Raw genomic sequence first — 19423 nt, 5'->3', positions numbered from 1 at the left:
CCACCCCCAGCAGCAGCTTCTCCATCTGCGTCAGGAGTCCATTTTCCCAGTTCTCACACATATGTGATTTTTTATACTTACTTCCTGCTCCTGGGCTGCTCTCTTTCCCATGGTCAGGCAGGAACCCCCCCCCCTGGGTAAGTGAATCCAATCTCCCCCCAGTACTTACCCAGGTACAGAGCTCTGATTCTCTGTACTTCCTGCTCCTGGGCTGCTCTCTTTCCCATGGTCAGACAGGAACCTCCCCCTGGGTAAGTGAATCCAATCTCCCCCCAGTACTTACCCAGGTACAGAGCTCTGATTCTCTGTACTTCCTGCTCCTGGGCTGCTCTCTTTCCCATGGTCAGGCAGGAACCCCCCCCCCGGGTAAGTGAATCCAATCTCCCCCCAGTACTTACCCAGGTACAGAGCTCTGATTCTCTGTACTTCCTGCTCCTGGGCTGCTCTCTTTCCCATGGTCAGGCAGGAACCTCCCCCTGGGTAAGTGAATCCAATCTCCCCCCAGTACTTACCCAGGTACAGAGCTCTGATTCTCTGTACTTCCTGCTCCTGGGCTGCTCTCTTTCCCATGGTCAGGCAGGAACCTCCCCCTGGGTAAGTGAATCCAATCTCCCCCCAGTACTTACCCAGGTACAGAGCTCTTATTCTCTGTACTTCCTGCTCCTGGGCTGCTCTCTTTCCCATGGTCAGACAGGAACCTCCCCCTGGGTAAGTGAATCCAATCTCCCCCCAGTACTTACCCAGGTACAGAGCTCTGATTCTCTGTACTTCCTGCTCCTGGGCTGCTCTCTTTCCCATGGTCAGACAGGAACCTCCCCCTGGGTAAGTGAATCCAATCTCCCCCAGTACTTACCCAGGTACAGAGCTCTGATTCTCTGTACTTCCTGCTCCTGGGCTGCTCTCTTTCCCATGGTCAGACAGGAACCTCCCCCTGGGTAAGGGAATCCAATCTCCCCCCAGTACTTACCCAGGTACAGAGCTCTGATTCTCTGTACTTCCTGCTCCTGGGCTGCTCTCTTTCCCATGGTCAGACAGGAACCTCCCCCTGGGTAAGGGAATCCAATCTCCCCCCAGTACTTACCCAGGTACAGAGCTCTGATTCTCTGTACTTCCTGCTCCTGGGCTGCTCTCTTTCTCATGGTCAGACAGGAACCTCCCCCCGGGTAAGTGAATCCAATCTCCCCCCAGTACTTACCCAGGTACAGAGCTCTGATTCTCTGTACTTCCTGCTCCTGGGCTGCTCTCTTTCCCATGGTCAGACAGGAACCTCCCCCTGGGTAAGTGAATCCAATCTCCCCCCAGTACTTACCCAGGTACAGAGCTCTGATTCTCTGTACTTCCTGCTCCTGGGCTGCTTTCTTTCCCATGGTCAGGCTGCAGCACTTGGTCCCATTGGACAGGGCTGGGTAAATACTGGGGGTAAAGTGAATTCTAACAAAATTGAGTACAGGTTGGAAAGAAAGTTTTATTTAAATTTGCATGCTAAATGCTTCCCTCTCTCTCATTAGATACAAGACTGAAGGGGCAATTGTTGGAGAAGATTCTGCCCCTGGTGTTCTTGAACTGCCTCCTGACTGGTTCCGTGGGCCTTATTTACCTCCTTATCAGGGCATTAGCCCCTCAACTGAATGAAAAGGAACATTTAGAATATTTAATCTGACTGACATGATGGGGCAAGACAGTAGGAAAATTAAATTGTAAGCTCTGCTGGGCAGGAACCAATATAAATAATAAAAAATTATTTGTAACTTGCTACTAAATGTAATGTAATGTATCAGTTACATGTATAAATCATAGCAATGGCTCATTCCTAGTGTTACCTGTATTTGGCCACTAGAGGGCAGCTAACCTTTAATTTTCCTGGAAAAAAGTAGGGTTTAACTTTGGAATCTTGGAACTATAGGTGTTACCCCAATGTTTCTATATATCTGTAACCTTGTTATGGGCTAAGGGGGCCCAGCCTGAAGGCCAGTTAGGGGGGGATTTGGGGTGAGTGCTTATTTGTGCCCTGGGTACCCCTGGAACTATAGCGGGGTGACTGTTACCCCAATGTTTCTATATATCTGTAACCTTGTTATGGGCTAAGGGGGCCCAGCCTGAAGGCCAGTTAGGGGGGATTTGGGGTGAGTGCTTATTTGTGCCCTGGGTACCCCTGGAACTATAGCGGGGTGACTGTTACCCCAATGTTTCTATATATCTGTAACCTTGTTATGGGCTAAGGGGGCCCAGCCTGAAGGCCAGTTAGGGGGGATTGGGGTGAGTGCTTATTTGTGCCCTGGGTACCCCTGGAACTATAGCAGGGTGACTGTTACCCCAATGTTTCTATATATCTGTAACCTTGTTATGGGCTAAGGGGGCCCAGCCTGAAGGCCAGTTAGGGGGGGATTTGGGGTGAGTGCTTATTTGTGCCCTGGGTACCCCTGGAACTATAGCGGGGTGACTGTTACCCCAATGTTTCTATATATCTGTAACCTTGTTATGGGCTAAGGGGGCCCAGCCTGAAGGCCAGTTAGGGGGGGATTTGGGGTGAGTGCTTATTTGTGCCCTGGGTACCCCTGGAACTATAGCGGGGTGACTGTTACCCCAATGTTTCTATATATCTGTAACCTTGTTATGGGCTAAGGGGGCCCAGCCTGAAGGCCAGTTAGGGGGGGATTTGGGGTGAGTGCTTATTTGTGCCCTGGGTACCCCTGGAACTATAGCGGGGTGACTGTTACCCCAATGTTTCTATATATCTGTAACCTTGTTATGGGCTAAGGGGGCCCAGCCTGAAGGTCAGTTAGGGGGGGATTTGGGGTGAGTGCTTATTTGTGCCCTGGGTACCCCTGGAACTATAGCGGGGTGACTGTTACCCCAATGTTTCTATATATCTGTAACCTTGTTATGGGCTAAGGGGGCCCAGCCTGAAGGCCAGTTAGGGGGGGATTTGGGGTGAGTGCTTATTTGTGCCCTGGGTACCCCTGGAACTATAGCGGGGTGACTGTTACCCCAATGTTTCTATATATCTGTAACCTTGTTATGGGCTAAGGGGGCCCAGCCTGAAGGCCAGTTAGGGGGGGATTTGGGGTGAGTGCTTATTTGTGCCCTGGGTACCCCTGGAACTATAGCGGGGTGACTGTTACCCCAATGTTTCTATATATCTGTAACCTTGTTATGGGCTAAGGGGGCCCAGCCTGAAGGTCAGTTAGGGGGGGATTTGGGGTGAGTGCTTATTTGTGCCCTGGGTACCCCTGGAACTATAGCGGGGTGACTGTTACCCCAATGTTTCTATATATCTGTAACCTTGTTATGGGCTAAGGGGGCCCAGCCTGAAGGCCAGTTAGGGGGGGATTTGGGGTGAGTGCTTATTTGTGCCCTGGGTACCCCTGGAACTATAGCGGGGTGACTGTTACCCCAATGTTTCTATATATCTGTAAGCTGGCGTGACACAGAGGCTACAGACACAATAACCCACAGATTACAGGAAACTCTGTACAAACAGAAAGTTCTAACTGGAAACCAAAGTGACGCACGGGGCTACTGACCTACTTGCATGTGATTAGGCTGAAGTCTGTATAGTCAGACAGTGGGCAGCTGGGTATAAGCAGGTACAGATGGCACAGACTGGAGGCAAAGGACCCACAGTTAGCATTGCTTCCTACAGTCCTTTAATACATAGCCCCAATACTAAGTCCATGATTTATACACACACACAATTATACTGTATATATATATATATATGGGGTTGGCGGAGCCCACCAGGTTTTTTCTGGTGCCTCACTGGCCCAGTCCGACCCTGCCAATACCATGGGGCTGCCATACAAAAAGCCGTATAATATAATGTCAGTGGGAGACAATACAAGATCTAGAACCTTATATGATGGCTCCCTAGAACCCGTGCCTGTGTGGGGAGGGGAGGATGTCTGCCTGTGGACCAGGGGTTCCCAAACAAAAGGGCTGGCCTGGGGGGCTTAAAGCAGTGGCCGGGGGGGCTCAGCCTGGAGTCCATTAGGGTGAGAATTGGGGAAAAAATGTCTATTTGCTCCCCTAGATACATCTGGAAGCCCAGCTTGAAGGTGACATTTGAGGTGACTATATATATTTGCAGTCCTAGATTTTCCTGATACATGAACATAATAGGTTGGACCTTCAAGGGTTCCCCGACTAACAGACTGGTCCTTCAAGAAGGGCTCTGGCTAAAGGTTGGACCTTCAAGGGGTCCCCGACTAACAGACTGGTCCTTCAAGAAGGGCTCTGGCTAAAGGTTGGACCTTCAAGGGGTCCCCGACTAACAGACTGGCCCTTCAAGAAGGGCTCTGGCTAAAGGTTGGACCCTCAAGGGTTCCCCGACTAACAGACTGGCCCTTCGAGAAGGGCTTTGGCTAAAGTTTGGACCTTCAAGGGGTCCCCGACTAACAGAATGGTCCTTCAACAAGGGCTCTGGCTAAAGGTTGGACCTTCAAGGGTTCCCCGACTAACAGACTGGCCCTTCGAGAAGGGCTCTGGCTAAAGTTTGGACCTTCAAGGGGTCCCTGACTAACAGACTGGTCCTTTGAGAAGGGCTCTGGCTAAAGTTTGGACCTTCAAGGGGTCCCCGACTAACAGACTGGTCCTTCAAGAAGGGCTTTGGCTAAAGGTTGGACATTCAAGGGTTCCCCGACTAACAGACTGGCCCTTCAAGAAGGGCTCTGGCTAAAGGTTGGACCTTCAAGGGGTCCTCGACTAACAGACTGGTCCTTCAAGAAGGGCTCTGGATAAAGGTTGGACCTTCAAGGGGTCCTCGACTAACAGACTGGTCCTTCAAGAAGGGCTCTGGCTAAAGGTTGGACCTTCAAGGGGCCCTCGACTAACAGACTGGTCCATCAAGAAGGGCTCTGGCTAAAAGTTGGACCTTCAAGGGGTCCCCGACTAACAGACTGGTCCTTCGAGAAGGGCTCTGGCTAAAGGTTGGACCCTCAAGGGTTCCCCGACTAACAGACTGGCCCTTCGAGAAGGGCTCTGGCTAAAGGTTGGACCTTCAAGGGGTCCCCGACTAACAGACTGGTTCTTCGAGAAGGGCTCTGGCTAAAGTTTGGACCTTCAAGGGGTCCCCGACTAACAGACTGGTCCTTCAACAAGGGCTCTGGCTAAAGGTTGGACCTTCAAGGGGTCCCCGACTAACAGACTGGTCCTTCAAGAAGGGCTCTGGCTAAAGGTTGGACCTTCAAGGGGCCCTCGACTAACAGACTGGTCCGTCAAGAAGGGCTCTGGCTAAAAGTTGGACCTTCAAGGGGTCCCCGACTAACAGACTGGTCCTTTGAGAAGGGCTCTGGCTAAAGGTTGGACCCTCAAGGGTTCCCCGACTAACAGACTGGTTCTTCGAGAAGGGCTCTGGCTAAAGGTTTGACCCACAAGGGTTCCCCGACTAACAGACTGGCCCTTCGAGAAGGGCTCTGGCTAAAGGTTGGACCTTCAAGGGGTCACCGACTAACAGACTGGCCCTTCGAGAAGAGCTTTGGCTAAAGTTTGGACCTTCAAGGGGTCCCCGACTAACAGACTGGTCCTTCAACAAGGGCTCTGGCTAAAGGTTGGACCTTCAAGGGGTCCCCGACTAACAGACTGGCCCTTCAAGAAGGGCTCTGGCTAAAGGTTGGACCTTCAAGGGGTCCTCGACTAACAGACTGGTCCTTCAAGAAGGGCTCTGGCTAAAGGTTGGACCTTCAAGGGGTCCCCGACTAACAGACTGGTCCTTCAAGAAGGGCTCTGGCTAAAAGTTGGACCTTCAAGGGTTCCCCGACTAACAGACTGGCCCTTCGAGAAGGGCTCTGGCTAAAGGTTGGACCTTCAAGGGGTCCTCGACTAACAGACTGGCCCTTCAAGAAGGGCTCTGGCTAAAGGTTGGACCTTCAAGGGGTCCTCGACTAACAGACTGGTCCTTCAAGAAGGGCTCTGGCTAAAAGTTGGACCTTCAAGGGTTCCCCGACTAACAGACTGGTCCTTCAAGAAGGGCTCTGGCTAAAGGTTGGACCTTCAAGGGGTCCCCGACTAACAGACTGGTCCTTCAAGAAGGGCTCTGGCTAAAGGTTGGACCTTCAAGGGGTCCCCGACTAACAGACTGGCCCTTCGAGAAGCGCTTTGGCTAAAGTTTGGACCTTCAAGGGGTCCCTGACTAACAGACTGGTCCTTGAAGAAGGTCTCTGGCTAAAGGTTGGACCTTCAAGGGCCCCTGACTAACAGACTGGTCCTTGAAGTAGGGCTCTGGCTAAAGGTTGAACCTTCAGGGGAGGGAGGGGTGAAGTGAAGCCCCATGGTTAGACAGCACCAAGCGGTACAGGCCAATAAGAGAGAAAGGAAATTCTGAGGCATTTCAAAACCAGACACAGTATCGGCATTAGGTCGTCTGCCTTGGTTTGCTGTGCTTAGTACATCCTGCCCAAGCTTCCTGGATCAGACCCGAGGGCTAAAAATACCTGATAAACTGATGCCTTTCTATCATAAGTGCCTTTCGGGCTTGGGTTTTCATGATCAACATGGCAGCTCTGATGTTGGGGATTTGGCTCTGTAAGTACAATCACTTTTTCTCTTGTTATTTTGGTACCTGCTGTGTATCATCGATATTCTGCATTCTGATCCAATTTCTAACTCATGGGCAGCAGTGGCACCCCAGGAGCAAGTGCAATGGAAGTCAGGAGAAGACCAGCTTCCACTGGTTGGAAAGACCTGGTCATGAACTGGATCTGATGTGGCATTAGCTGGCAGCCCCCAACCCTGTACAGTCACAGCACTGGTACTAGGGCCCCCCAGTGACATCACTGTGGTTCCTGAGTGGTCAGGGGTCCTCTGTGTAGGGTGGTCATAAAGATGGGTCTCTTTCTTGGATCATGGACCTTCCAGCAGAATGATGACCTATCAGAAAGTTCCCTGGAATGTTCATAACGATCCAGCATTTTGTCTATGAAGTGACCAATAATGAGTCCAGACCTAAATCCCACACGTGTGGAGAGATCTGAAGGCAGCAGTTGGGAGAGGGTGTCCTTCCACTTTGGTAGAACTGGAGCAACGTGCAAGAGAAGGTCCAAACTGTCAGTAGATGTAGAAAACTCACTCACGGCTATAGGAAGCACTGGATTTCAGTTATTCTTTCTCTAGGGGGCGCCACCAAATATTGAATTCAGGGTGTTGATAATTGTGTCAAAATCATGTTTTTTCGGGGTATATTTAGTTCTGAATAGACATTCTGTCATCTTATTGGTGACTCAAGGAACTGTAGGAACTTGGCTTTGTCAACTTCAATTGCTAAAGGGAGTGAAAAAAACATATTTGTAGAACCCAAAACACATCTTATACTTTACACTAAATCGCATGGTCCAGTGTCTAGCTCCTCCCTGAGAGGGAGGAGCATAATTTGGTCCAGTTGAGCAGGTCACATGGTCAGGAGATGACATGGTTCTTACTTAGATCTTGCCCTCACTCCCTCCATTTTACATAAAGGTGTATATTTATGGACACAAACATCACCGGTGATGTTGTCCATAGCAACCAACCAGATCTTTGCTTTTGTTTTCTAACTTGTATGTGACCGTTCAAATCTAATTGCTGATTGGTTGCTATGGGCAACATCACTGGTGATGTTTGTCTCCAGTGTTAATAAATACACCCTTCTTGGTCTCTGCCCCTACATTTTGCGGATAAGCGTATAATCATTGGTGGTTACACAATATAGTTTCAGTCTGACAGTGTGACCCTCGTCTCGAAGCCCCTCGATTAATAATGGCACCATTGTAGGGGGAGTAGCCAATGGGAAAGGGCAGGGCCCAACAGGATCCACCAGGTTCTTTCTCGGGAGTCAGACCCTGTCATTGGATCTAAGAGGAATCAGCTGCAGTTGTAATTGGCTAATTCTGTTATGCTTCTGGGGGGCGGGGTTTAGGACACGGCTGCCAATCATATCACAAACACTGACCAGGGAGGATCTGTGGGGAGAAAGAAGAATGTATTCCCCTGTATTTTAGAAAATATTCGGCTTAAATGTTGGGATGTGGTTTGTGTATTTATCACTTTGTCTTTTCTCTTTTGCAGTGATGATGAGGAAGGCCGGTGAGTCCATTTGTCTTCATAACTTCTTTCTCTTACACCTTTTAGACATCTGTTTAAAGAATAAGTCAACTTTATTTCTTTTATAAATCTCTAAAGTTACTTTAATCAGCCCCCAGAATAACGTGCCTTTCTCCCTGCTCTCAGATTTATTTAGTTTCTCTATTACAAACGGCTGAACTGCAGCTCTTTTACTGACTTCCTTGTCTAGCGAGAAGCTCCACCCCCTTATGCTTTCTGAGCCCTCCTTCTCTCTCTGACAATGAAGGCCTCAAAGAGGTGCCTACTGGGCATATCTCATTGATTTTCATTGGAGCAGAGGCAGTGAGCATGCCCAGTAGGCACCTCTTTGAGGTCATTATAGTCAGAGAGAGAAGGAGGGCTCAGAAAAGGGGGTGGAGCTTCATGCTAGACAAGGAAGTTATAAAAAGAGCTTTATTTAGTTTCTCTATTACAAACAGCTGAACTGCAGCTCTTTTACTGACTTCCTTGTCTAGCGAGAAGCACCACCCCCTTATGCTTTCTGAGCCCTCCTTCTCTCTCTGACAATGAAGACCTCAAAGAGGTGCGTACTGGGCATATCTCATTGATTTTCATTGGAGCAGAGGCAGTGAGCATGCCCAGTAGGCTCAGAAAAGGGGGTGGAGCTTCATGCTAGACAAGGAAGTAACAAAAAGAGCTGTAGTCGAACTGGCTGTAATAGAGAAACTAAATAAATCTGAACGCAGGGAGAAAGATATGTTATTCTGGGGGCTGTTTAGAGTAATTTTAGGGGATTTGAAAAATTTGGTTTGTCAAATTCCATCCATTTTCCTACAACAACCAATTGCGAATCCTTTCTCTGGGGTTGTTTTAGTCAGTTTATTGTATTGTTTATGTTTGGACTGGGGTGTGCAAGTCCCACCATGACCCCCCCAGTGGCCCCTGAAGCGGCCGCATAAGCCCCTAGGGGTTCCGACAACTGCCCAACCCCTCCTCCCCCAACTGTGCGTACATTATACATATCTTTGCTATTTTGGGACCACTCCTGTTCTACCCAGGAAGAGCTTTATCTCCTGACAAAAAAATGTCATTATGGTCCGGCCTTGTGATTATAGCTTTGCCCCTTTTTGAAATATATATATTATATATCCATTCATTGTAAAACAATTGTTGTTGACAGGCACAGCCCGCCCAGTGGTTTCTTTCTCACCAAACTGGGCAACGATATTCACCGAAGAGTCTCTAACCGTGGCCTGTAACGTGGCCTCGGGGGCACAAGAAGAGCAGCCATATTTTTGGTACAAGGACAACACCAGAATACGTGGAAACCAACAGGCCTTTACCATTCAGTCAGTGAAATGGGAAGACAGAGGGGTGTACCAGTGCCAGACCAGTACTGGTGATCTGAGTGAGCCCGTTATGCTGGATGTCACCTATGGTGAGTTTGGATTAGACCGTTATTACTATGGAATACTGCAATGTCATTGGGCAGACCATGTACCCAGGATTTGGACCACATAATCGAGCTCAGTGGTAAGCAGGGTCTGATAAGGGAATGGATGGGAGGCGGTGTTTCCTATTCTGGTGTAGCGTGGCTTGTGGTAGGTTTGGAATCTCCGGGGGGCCAGGGAGGTTATAAAAGGCATCGGGAAGCCATGTCCCCATCCCTACCCCACCTGAAGTCTTATCTTATGTTATTACCTATCATTCATTTTGTCACACAATGCAACCAATAGTACCAGTCCCCTCCTTACTAAGGCCCGCCTACCTATATGACCCACTACCTATAGTACTGGAGGACTACGTCACCTCTTTAGCAATAATTAAAGGCTCATCGGTTCTCATAATTGCTAAATCTCCCGTAATCTTGGAAAATACAATGGTAACAGTTCTGTTGTTTTATTGCAGACGTGCTTATCCTGGCGGCGCCCCCTGCTGTTCATGAAGGGGATGACCTGTCTATTGGATGTCCCAGCCGACCTTGGTATCACGTAACCCAAACATGTTTTTACAAGGACAATCGCATTGTCCAATCCTCAGTGAGCGACTCTGAGTTCCGTATTCAGAAGGCAGATGGCGACGCCTCGGGCACCTACAGTTGTTCCAAAACGTTATTCTTCCAAACTGATGGGCTGACATTCAATGTTACATCTCGTGATGTTGCCCTTTATGTCAAAGGTAAAATAGGAATTATAATACCTGTATACTGAATTTGATCTTGGTGGCGCAATGGTTGGCACTGCTGGGAGTCCTTATATCATACAGTAAGTAATCTCTGCTACTTGGATCACCCCTTTGTGTTTCCTTCCAGAGCTCTTCTCTTCTCCCAAAATAAAAGTGATCCCAGGTCAGGTGAGAGAAGGAGATCACATGACCATAACATGTGACACAGAGCTCCGCCCACACAGAGAGACTACAGAGCTGCAGTTTGCTTTCTACAGAAATGGGCACAATGTGCAGGGATTCAGTTTATCCAACCAATATGGAGTCCCCTCAGCTCAGCTGGAGGATTCTGGGAATTATACCTGTGAGGTACAAACTCCAAGCGGCAGTGTGAGGAAGGGGAGCAACTTGGCACATATCCACATACAGGGTGAGAAAGGGATACTCACTGAACTGTTGAGAAATGAGCTGTTACTTTTAGGGGGGCAGTTGTAAATTGAACTCTGGTGTAATAACACAGTGACCAACCAGAATTAGTCTTTCAATTGATGGTTGGTTCCTGTGGGTTCCTGTTGGTTCATGTGTGTTCCTGTTGGTTTATGTGTGTTCCTGTGGGTCCCTGTTGGTTCCTGTGGGTCCCTGTTGGTTCATGTGTGTTCCTGTGGGTCCCTGTTGGTTCCTGTGGGTTCCTGTTGGTTCATGTGTGTTCCTGTGGGTCCTTGTTGGTTCATGTGGGTCCCTGTTGGTTCATGTGTGTTCCTGTGGGTTCATGTGTGTTCCTAATGGTCCCTGTTGGTTCATGTGGGTCCCTGTTGGTTCCTCTTGGTTTCTGTGGGTTCCTCTTGGTCCCTGTTGGTTCCTGTTGATCCCTGTTTGTTCCTGTGGGTCTTTGTTGGTTCATGTGGGTTCCTGTTGGTTCCTCTTGGTTTCTGTGGGTTCCTCTTGGTTCCTGTGGGTTTCTTTTGGTTCCTGTGGGTCTTTGTTGGTTCATGTGGGTCCCTGTGGGTTCCTGTGGGTTACTACAATGACCTACGTTTTAGGATTCACCCCCCATAATCCCAGAATGCATCACTTTGCACTCATAGCACCCACAATACCAACAGTGTTCCCAGAATGTACAGTTCAACCAGTACTTCTGCCGCAAAGCTTTGCAGTCGCATTTGGGGGGCCCCTGCCATATACATTATTTATTACTAGGCATCTGTTTTATTCGTATTTTTGGCGGGGGCCATAAACAGGGCAGGCAGTAACCTTTCCAACTCTTTTTCTTGTCTCTGTCCCTTCCCATTCCGTTTTTGTTCATCTGTTTACCTTATGCATATAAATTGTTATATGTAACATCTCCCTGTAGAGCTAATCTCTTACCCACAAATAAAAGTGAGGCCAGATCAGGTGACAGAAGGAGATCACATGACCATAACATGTGACACAGAGCTCAGCCCACACAGAGAGACTACAGAGCTGCAGTTTGCTTTCTACAGAAATGGGCACAATGTGCAGGGATTCAGTTTATCCAACCAATATGGAGTCCCCTCAGCTCAGCTGGAGGATTCTGGGAATTATACCTGTGAGGTGCAATGTCCCACTGGTGTGAGGAAGAGGAGCAACGTGGCACATATCCACATACAGGGTGAGTTAATGAGCTTAGCTTTTGTCTTATTAAAATGTAAGGCATGGGACATTCTTTTTACCATAAAATACTCTGGTCCAAAAGCCTTCAAAATGCATCATAAATATCTCCAAGTGTTCAGGATTCATTACTGACTCCCCAAACAGAGCCAACCATCACCCAAGCTCCACCTCAAAATGCAGCACTTTATGAGCCAACCTCCACCCAAAAGGCTTCACAACAACTGTGATTGACTTTCCAACCCAGAGCCCCCTAGTTACTATGATGCCCTACATCAGTGATCCCCAACCAGTGGCTCAGGGGCAACACGTTGCTCCCCAAACCCTTGGATGTTGCTCCCAGTGGCCTCAAAGCAGGTCCTATTTTTGAATTCCTGGGTTGGAGGCAAGTTTTGGTTGCATAAAACCCAGTTTAAAGCCAAACAGATCCTCCTATAGGCTGCCAGTCCCCATAGGGGCTACCAAATAGCCAATTATAGCCCTTATTTGGCACCCCCAGGAACATTTTCATGCTTGTGTTGCTCCCCAGCACTTTTTCCATTTGAATGTGGCTCACGGGTATAAGGTTGGGGACCCCTGCCCTAGATACAGGATACAAAATCACTTTACTTTTAATACCACCCAAAACACACCACATGGACAAAACTATCCGGACAACTGCCTGACCCACATCTCATTTCCAGTCAGGGTACCAATCCATCTCACAGGGGTTCAGTTGGGTTGAGGTCAGGTTCTTCCTCTCCCATCTCAGCAAACCCATTCTGTACGGACCTGGCTCTGTGCATGGGGGGAGGGGACATTATTGAGCTGAATCAGGAAGGGCCTTCTCCAAACTGTTCTACTAATTAGGACTCTCAGAATTGTCATGAATGTCATTTTAGCCTGTAACGTTTGCTCCCACTGGAGCTAGGGGCACAAACATTGAAGCAGCTCCAGACTATTACTCCTTCTTTTTCAAAGTTTACTCTCAGCGTTATATCTTCAGACAGTTGTGTTCTCTTGGCACCTGCCCAACCCAGGCTGTTTTCATTAGATTGCTCGATGGTAAAATACAATTTATCACTCCAGAAGATGCATTTCCACTGTTCCAAAGCCCAATGTCGGGGTCCCTCACACCTCTCCAGATGACTCTTGGCATTGCTCGCCTTTTATCACCCATAACAAACCCAAACTCCCTGATATTGCTTCCAGAGACAAACAATGAGCGTTCCAACTAAGGACACTGCATGGAGTATGGTGATACTTTTGGGAAAATTGCGTCCAGATACTTTTGGCCAATTAGCGTATTTCCAAGATTTATCTGTGAGTGCCATTTGCCCTCCCACAGCTCAACAGACTATCAACATCTCGATTTCCAGTTCTTACATTGGCCTTTCTAGCTGTAGAGTTGATCTGTAGACTGTAGGTACAGTAGGAAATGGAGGCATCCCCTATTCACATTGCTATAGAGCAATGCCCTTACTAGTCCTTGTAAAGTCCTAACCTGACTCAAGGTGCCATAGATAGCAACAATGTGCTCATTGTGTTATAATATTGTAAAGCCTGAAACATGTATTTTCTCTACTAGATCTTTTCTCATACCTAGAAATATTTATAAGACCAAATCCAGTGATGGCAAGAGATCACATGACCATAACATGTGACACAGAGCTCAGCCCACACAGAGAGACTACAGAGCTGCAGTTTGCTTTCTACAGAAATGGGCACAATGTGCAGGGATTCAACTCATCCAACCAATATGGAGTCCCCTCAGCTCAGCTGGAGGATTCTGGGAATTATACCTGTGAGGTACAGACTCCAACCGGCAGTGTGAGGAAGAGGAGCAACATGGCACATATCCACATACAGAGTGAGATATTAAGAAGCCATTAACCACATGATGGGGTGCACTGGGGAAAATCTTATATCCTTTGTACCAATCAAGTAGACGTGTGTCATCCCAACCTGTATACGACCTGGAGTTAACCCAGTAACTCCATAGCCTCCCATTAAACACTTTTTTTTAAGCTCGGTTCTACTTAGAACTTATTGAATTTAAAGTCAGAGAACAGTTCCCTATTCCCTATTTGTCCAGCCTAAAGGCCCGTTAGAATAATGGCTGATTGAATAATACACTGATATCTTTCTATATCTAAACCCATTTCATGAGCTAAAGAGGCCCTGGCTGAAGCTTGGACCTTCAATAGTCTTGATACACCTGAAAGCCCAACTTGAAGGGCAGTTACTGTATGATTTGGGGTGAATATGTATTTGCTGTTCTAGATATTCTTAGAATGATGGCTGATTGAATGATACACTGATAGCTTTCTATATCTGAACCCATTTCATGAGCTAAGGAGGCCCTGGCTGAAGCTTGGACCTTCAAGTGAGGCTTGATACACCTGAAAGCCCAGCTTGAAGGCCAGATACTGTAAGATTAGGGGTAAATATGTATTTGCTGTTCTAGATATTCTTAGAATGAAGGCTGATTGAATGATACACTGATATCTTTCTATATCTGAACCCATTTCATGAGCTAAGGAGGCCCTGGCTGAAGCTTGGACCTTCAAGTGAGGCTTGATACACCAGCTTGAAGGCCAGTTACTATAAGATTTGGGGTGATTATGTGTTTGCTGTTCTAGATATTCTTAGAATGATGGCTGATTTAATTAAACACTGATAGCTTTCTATATCTGAACCCATTTCATGAGCTAAGGAGGCCCTGGCTGAAGCTTGGACCTTCAAGTGAGGCTTGATACACCTGAAAGCCCAGCTTGAAGGCCAGATACTGTAAGATTAGGGGTAAATATGTATTTGCTGTTCTAGATATTCTTAGAATGAAGGCTGATTGAATGATACACTGATATCTTTCTATATCTGAACCCATTTGATGAGCTAAGGAGGCCCTGGCTGAAGCTTGGACCTTCAAGTGAGGCTTGATACACCTGAAAGCCCAGCTTGAAGGCCAGATACTGTAAGATTAGGGGTAAATATGTATTTGCTGTTCTAGATATTCTTCGAATGAAGGCTGATTGAATGATACACTGATATCTTTCTATATCTGAACCCATTTCATGAGCTAAGGAGGCCCTGGCTGAAGCTTGGACCTTCAAGTGAGGCTTGATACACCAGCTTGAAGGCCAGTTACTGTAAGATTTGGGGTGATTATGTGTTTGCTGTTCTAGATATTCTTAGAATGATGGCTGATTGAATTATACACTGATAGCTTTCTATATCTGAACCCATTTCATGAGCTAAGGAGGCCCTGGCTGAAGCATGGACCTTCAAGTGAGGCTTGATATACCTGAAAGCCCAGTTTGAAGGGCAGTTACTGTAAGATTTGGGGTGAATATGTATTTGCTGTTCTAGATATTCTTAGAATGATGGCTGATTGAATGATACACTGATATATTTCTATATCTGGACCCAATATGTGAGCTAAGGAGGCCCTGGCCAAAGCTTGGACCTTTAAGTGAGGCTTGATGCACCTGAAAGCCCAGCTTGAAGGCCAATTAGTGCAAGATTTGGGGTGAATATGTACCAGCTGTCCTAGATATTCTTGGAACAATGGCTGAATGAATGATACAATGATATGTTCCTGTATCTGTACCCATTTCATGAGCTAAAGTGTGCCCTGGCCAATCGTTGGTTTTTCTTGAAATGTTAACATTTTGCTCATTTTCCTTTCAGGCAGAAAGTCACCAATATCGTTGCAGAATTTGATAAGACTCGTCTTGTCGGCCTTCGTATTCCTTTTTATTCTGTGTCTTCTCTTTTATGATCTAAAGAGGAAAAGGACTCTCCATGACCGACTGGCAGAAGGGGCCTCATCTCCACACCTTCCCATGACTTTGTGTTTGCAATAAACTGAATAGGAAGGCGACAGTTACTTAGGGATCTCTGTCTTCTACTGAAGTTCCAGAAGCAACTGTATTTCTTGATTCTTGATTTAAAGATATAATTTAAATCAATATTGCTACCCCCCCATACACTGCCCTTTGGCTTCCAATATTACATTTCCAAGCCGCACTCTAGTGGTTTCTTTGGTGGCCACTAACAAGCTTGTGGCTGCCATCTTGGATTTTGTGCCTCTGACCCAATCAGCGTTAGTGACAGTAGCATTGTCCTCTGCAGTGGGTGGCTTCACAGTTTGGCAGTGGGTACAACTGTACATGCCCAGGGCACCCAGGGAAGTTGCCAAGAAGGGTTGAAGCCCCCCAGGTACTTCAAGAGTGGCTGTTGCTGGGGGCAGAATGGGAGCTTGACCACAGGGACGCTGACAAAAAGTGGTTAATCATGTGGCATTTTTCATGGGTTTTAGATACAAAGGGGTTAAATATTTGTTTGCCTTGTCCTTTAAAGGGCTAGTGCCACTATTTTACGAATTACTGCTATGTAATTTCCAGCACCCTATATTCCTGGGGATGACTCTTTGCTTTCAAAATGGCTCCTTTACATTGGAAGAGACGGCCGAACATATGAAGGTGTAATATACATCTGTACAGCAGCCCCTGACCCTCTCTGCTGCCTATTGCCCTTTATAACAATGGGCCCACCTCTGCTCCACCTATAACCCCGCCCAGTCTGCCCATTCCTCACCCATTTTCTAGCCCCATCCACCTTTCCCCACCCAGTCTGCCCATTCCCCACCCCTTACATCATAACCCTGTCCCCAAATGACATGACATCCCACCCCCCAACCCTAGGCCCAGCAGGCCCGAGTCCCACTGCAGCACTGGGGATTAATGTAAGGACTGTATGCTTTATCCTTCATAAAACATGAACAAAAATAAATACATTTCTGTAAGTGCCTTGTTGTTATTATTAGTAACCCCTAATTTCTTGGGGCTGCGCATGTCCAGGTCTCTTACCTACCTTATTCTGCCACTGACTCCTTCTGTTCTGATTTGGCCATACTAGACAAACTGTTCCAATTAACAGGTGGGAATGATGTTAATGCTGAGAGACGTAGTTCCACAGGCGCCCTGGGCCTTTGCAGCAGTGCCATTGTTCTGAGTGTCAGCAGGGACTTTTATCTGCTGTTTATTATTCTTTCCTGTGCCCCCTAGTGGCAGCGTGCGGGATCTGTTAATATATGTTACAAATGGATTGGGTTAAAACTACAAAAAGGCTCATTTATGTCCAAAAGTGCAAAAAGTGAGCAAAGTGCAATTACAAACAAAATCACCATGTTATTTGCGCTTAACTATTTTTTCCCAGAATTATGGCATTACTGTTGAATTAGAGAAAGTACAGGGAAGAGCGACTAAGCTGATAAAGGGAATGGGCTCAGTTATGGGGAAAGGCTGACCCAGTTGGGATTGGTTACACTGGGGAAGGGGCAGTTAAGGGGGGGGGGCACTATATATAAATATATAAGGGGGGGCAGTAATGAAATAGAGAAAGTACAGGGAAGAGCGACTAAGCTGATAAAGGGAATGGGCTCAGTTATGGGGAAAGGCTGGCCCAGTTGGGATTGGTTACACTGGGGAAGGGGCAGTTAAGGGGGGGTCACTATATATAAATATATAAGGGGGGCAGTAATGAAATAGAGAAAGTACAGGGAAGAGCGACTAAGCTGATAAAGGGAATGGGCTCAGTTATGGGGAAAGGCTGGCCCAGTTGGGATTGGTTACACTGGGGAAGGGGCAGTTAAGGGGGGGGTCACTATATATAAATATATAAGGGGGGGCAGTAATGAAATAGAGAAAGTACAGAGCAGAGCGACTAAGCTGATAAAGGGAATGGGCTCAGTTATGGGGAAAGGCTGGCCCAGTTGGGATTGGTTACACTGGGGGGGGGGGGGGGGCAGTTAAGGGGGGGTCACTATATATAAATATATAAGGGGGGGCAGTAATGAAATAGAGAAAGTACAGGGAAGAGCGACTAAGCTGATAAAGGGAATGGGCTCAGTTATGGGGAAAGGCTGGCCCAGTTGGGATTGGTTACACTGGGGAAGGGGCAGTTAAGGGGGGTCACTATATATAAATATATAAGGGGGGGCAGTAATGAAATAGAGAAAGTACAGGGAAGAGCGACTAAGCTGATAAAGGGAATGGGCTCAGTTATGGGGAAAGGCTGGCCCAGTTGGGATTGGTTACACTGGGGAAGGGGCAGTTAAGGGGGGGGTCACTATATATAAATATATAAGGGGGGGCAGTAATGAAATAGAGAAAGTACAGAGCAGAGCGACTAAGCTGATAAAGGGAATGGGCTCAGTTATGGGGAAAGGCTGGCCCAGTTGGGATTGGTTACACTGGGGAAGGGGCAGTTAAGGGGGGGGGGGTCACTATATATAAATATATAAGGGGGGGGCAGTAATGAAATAGAGAAAGTACAGGGAAGAGCGACTAAGCTGATAAAGGGAATGGGCTCAGTTATGGGGAAAGGCTGGCCCAGTTGGGATTGGTTACACTGGGGGGAAGGGGCAGTTAAAGGGGGGGGGGTCACTATATATAAATATATAAGGGGGGGCAGTAATGAAATAGAGAAAGTACAGGGAAGAGCGACTAAGCTGATAAAGGGAATGGGCTCAGTTATGGGGAAAGGCTGGCCCAGTTGGGATTGGTTACACTGGGGGGAAGGGGCAGTTAAAGGGGGGGGGTCACTATATATAAATATATAAGGGGGGGCAGTAATGAAATAGAGAAAGTACAGGGAAGAGCGACTAAGCTGATAAAGGGAATGGGCTCAGTTATGGGGAAAGGCTGGCCCAGTTGGGATTGGTTACACTGGGGAAGGGGCAGTTAAAGGGGGGGGGGGGGTCACTATATATAAATATATAAGGGGGGGCAAGTAATGAAATAGAGAAAGTACAGGGAAGAGCGACTAAGCTGATAAAGGGAATGGGCTCAGTTATGGGGAAAGGCTGGCCCAGTTGGGATTGGTTACACTGGGGGGGGGGGGCAGTTAAGGGGGGGTCACTATATATAAATATATAAGGGGGGCAGTAATGAAATAGAGAAAGTACAGGGAAGAGCGACTAAGCTGATAAAGGGAATGGGCTCAGTTATGGGGAAAGGCTGGCCCAGTTGGGATTGGTTACACTGGGGAAGGGGCAGTTAAGGGGGGGTCACTATATATAAATATATAAGGGGGGGCAGTAATGAAATAGAGAAAGTACAGGGAAGAGCGACTAAGCTGATAAAGGGAATGGGCTCAGTTATGGGGAAAGGCTGGCCCAGTTGGGATTGGTTACACTGGGGAAGGGGCAGTTAAGGGGGGGTCACTATATATAAATATATAAGGGGGGGCAGTAATGAAATAGAGAAAGTACAGGGAAGAGCGACTAAGCTGATAAAGGGAATGGGCTCAGTTATGGGGAAAGGCTGGCCCAGTTGGGATTGGTTACACTGGGGGGGGGGGCAGTTAAGGGGGGGGTCACTATATATAAATATATAAGGGGGGCAGTAATGAAATAGAGAAAGTACAGGGAAGAGCGACTAAGCTGATAAAGGGAATGGGCTCAGTTATGGGGAAAGGCTGGCCCAGTTGGGATTGGTTACACTGGGGGGGGGGGCAGTTAAGGGGGGGTCACTATATATAAATATATAAGGGGGGGGCAGTAATGAAATAGAGAAAGTACAGGGAAGAGCGACTAAGCTGATAAAGGGAATGG

The 19423-nt window shown here is 47.5% G+C and overlaps 1 protein-coding gene and 1 long non-coding RNA gene across 2 annotated transcripts in view; one reads left to right on the top strand and one right to left on the bottom strand.

The window, feature by feature from the left end:
* fcrlb (Fc receptor like B) overlaps positions 1 to 11961 on the top strand; it is a 32044-nt gene extending 20083 nt beyond the window's left edge. The window contains exons 6-7 of the mRNA XM_031891847.1: positions 10346 to 10627; positions 11549 to 11961. Of these exons, the coding sequence (XP_031747707.1) occupies positions 10346 to 10627; positions 11549 to 11961 (695 nt within the window). The remainder of the gene's footprint in view (positions 1 to 10345; positions 10628 to 11548) is intronic.
* Positions 11962 to 15539: 3578 nt separating this feature from the next.
* LOC116406657 lies at positions 15540 to 16887 on the bottom strand. The gene is made up of 2 exons (XR_004219724.1): positions 16681 to 16887; positions 15540 to 15587 (listed from the first exon to the last, which is right to left on the bottom strand). It is a non-coding gene; the product is annotated as an uncharacterized LOC116406657 (long non-coding RNA).
* Between the last annotated feature and the right edge of the window lie 2536 nt (positions 16888 to 19423).

Source organism: Xenopus tropicalis, chromosome 8 (genome assembly GCF_000004195.4).
Source record: "Xenopus tropicalis strain Nigerian chromosome 8, UCB_Xtro_10.0, whole genome shotgun sequence".
Classification (NCBI taxonomy): Eukaryota; Metazoa; Chordata; class Amphibia; order Anura; family Pipidae; genus Xenopus; species Xenopus tropicalis.
This window is presented reverse-complemented; position numbering and strand designations above follow the sequence as displayed.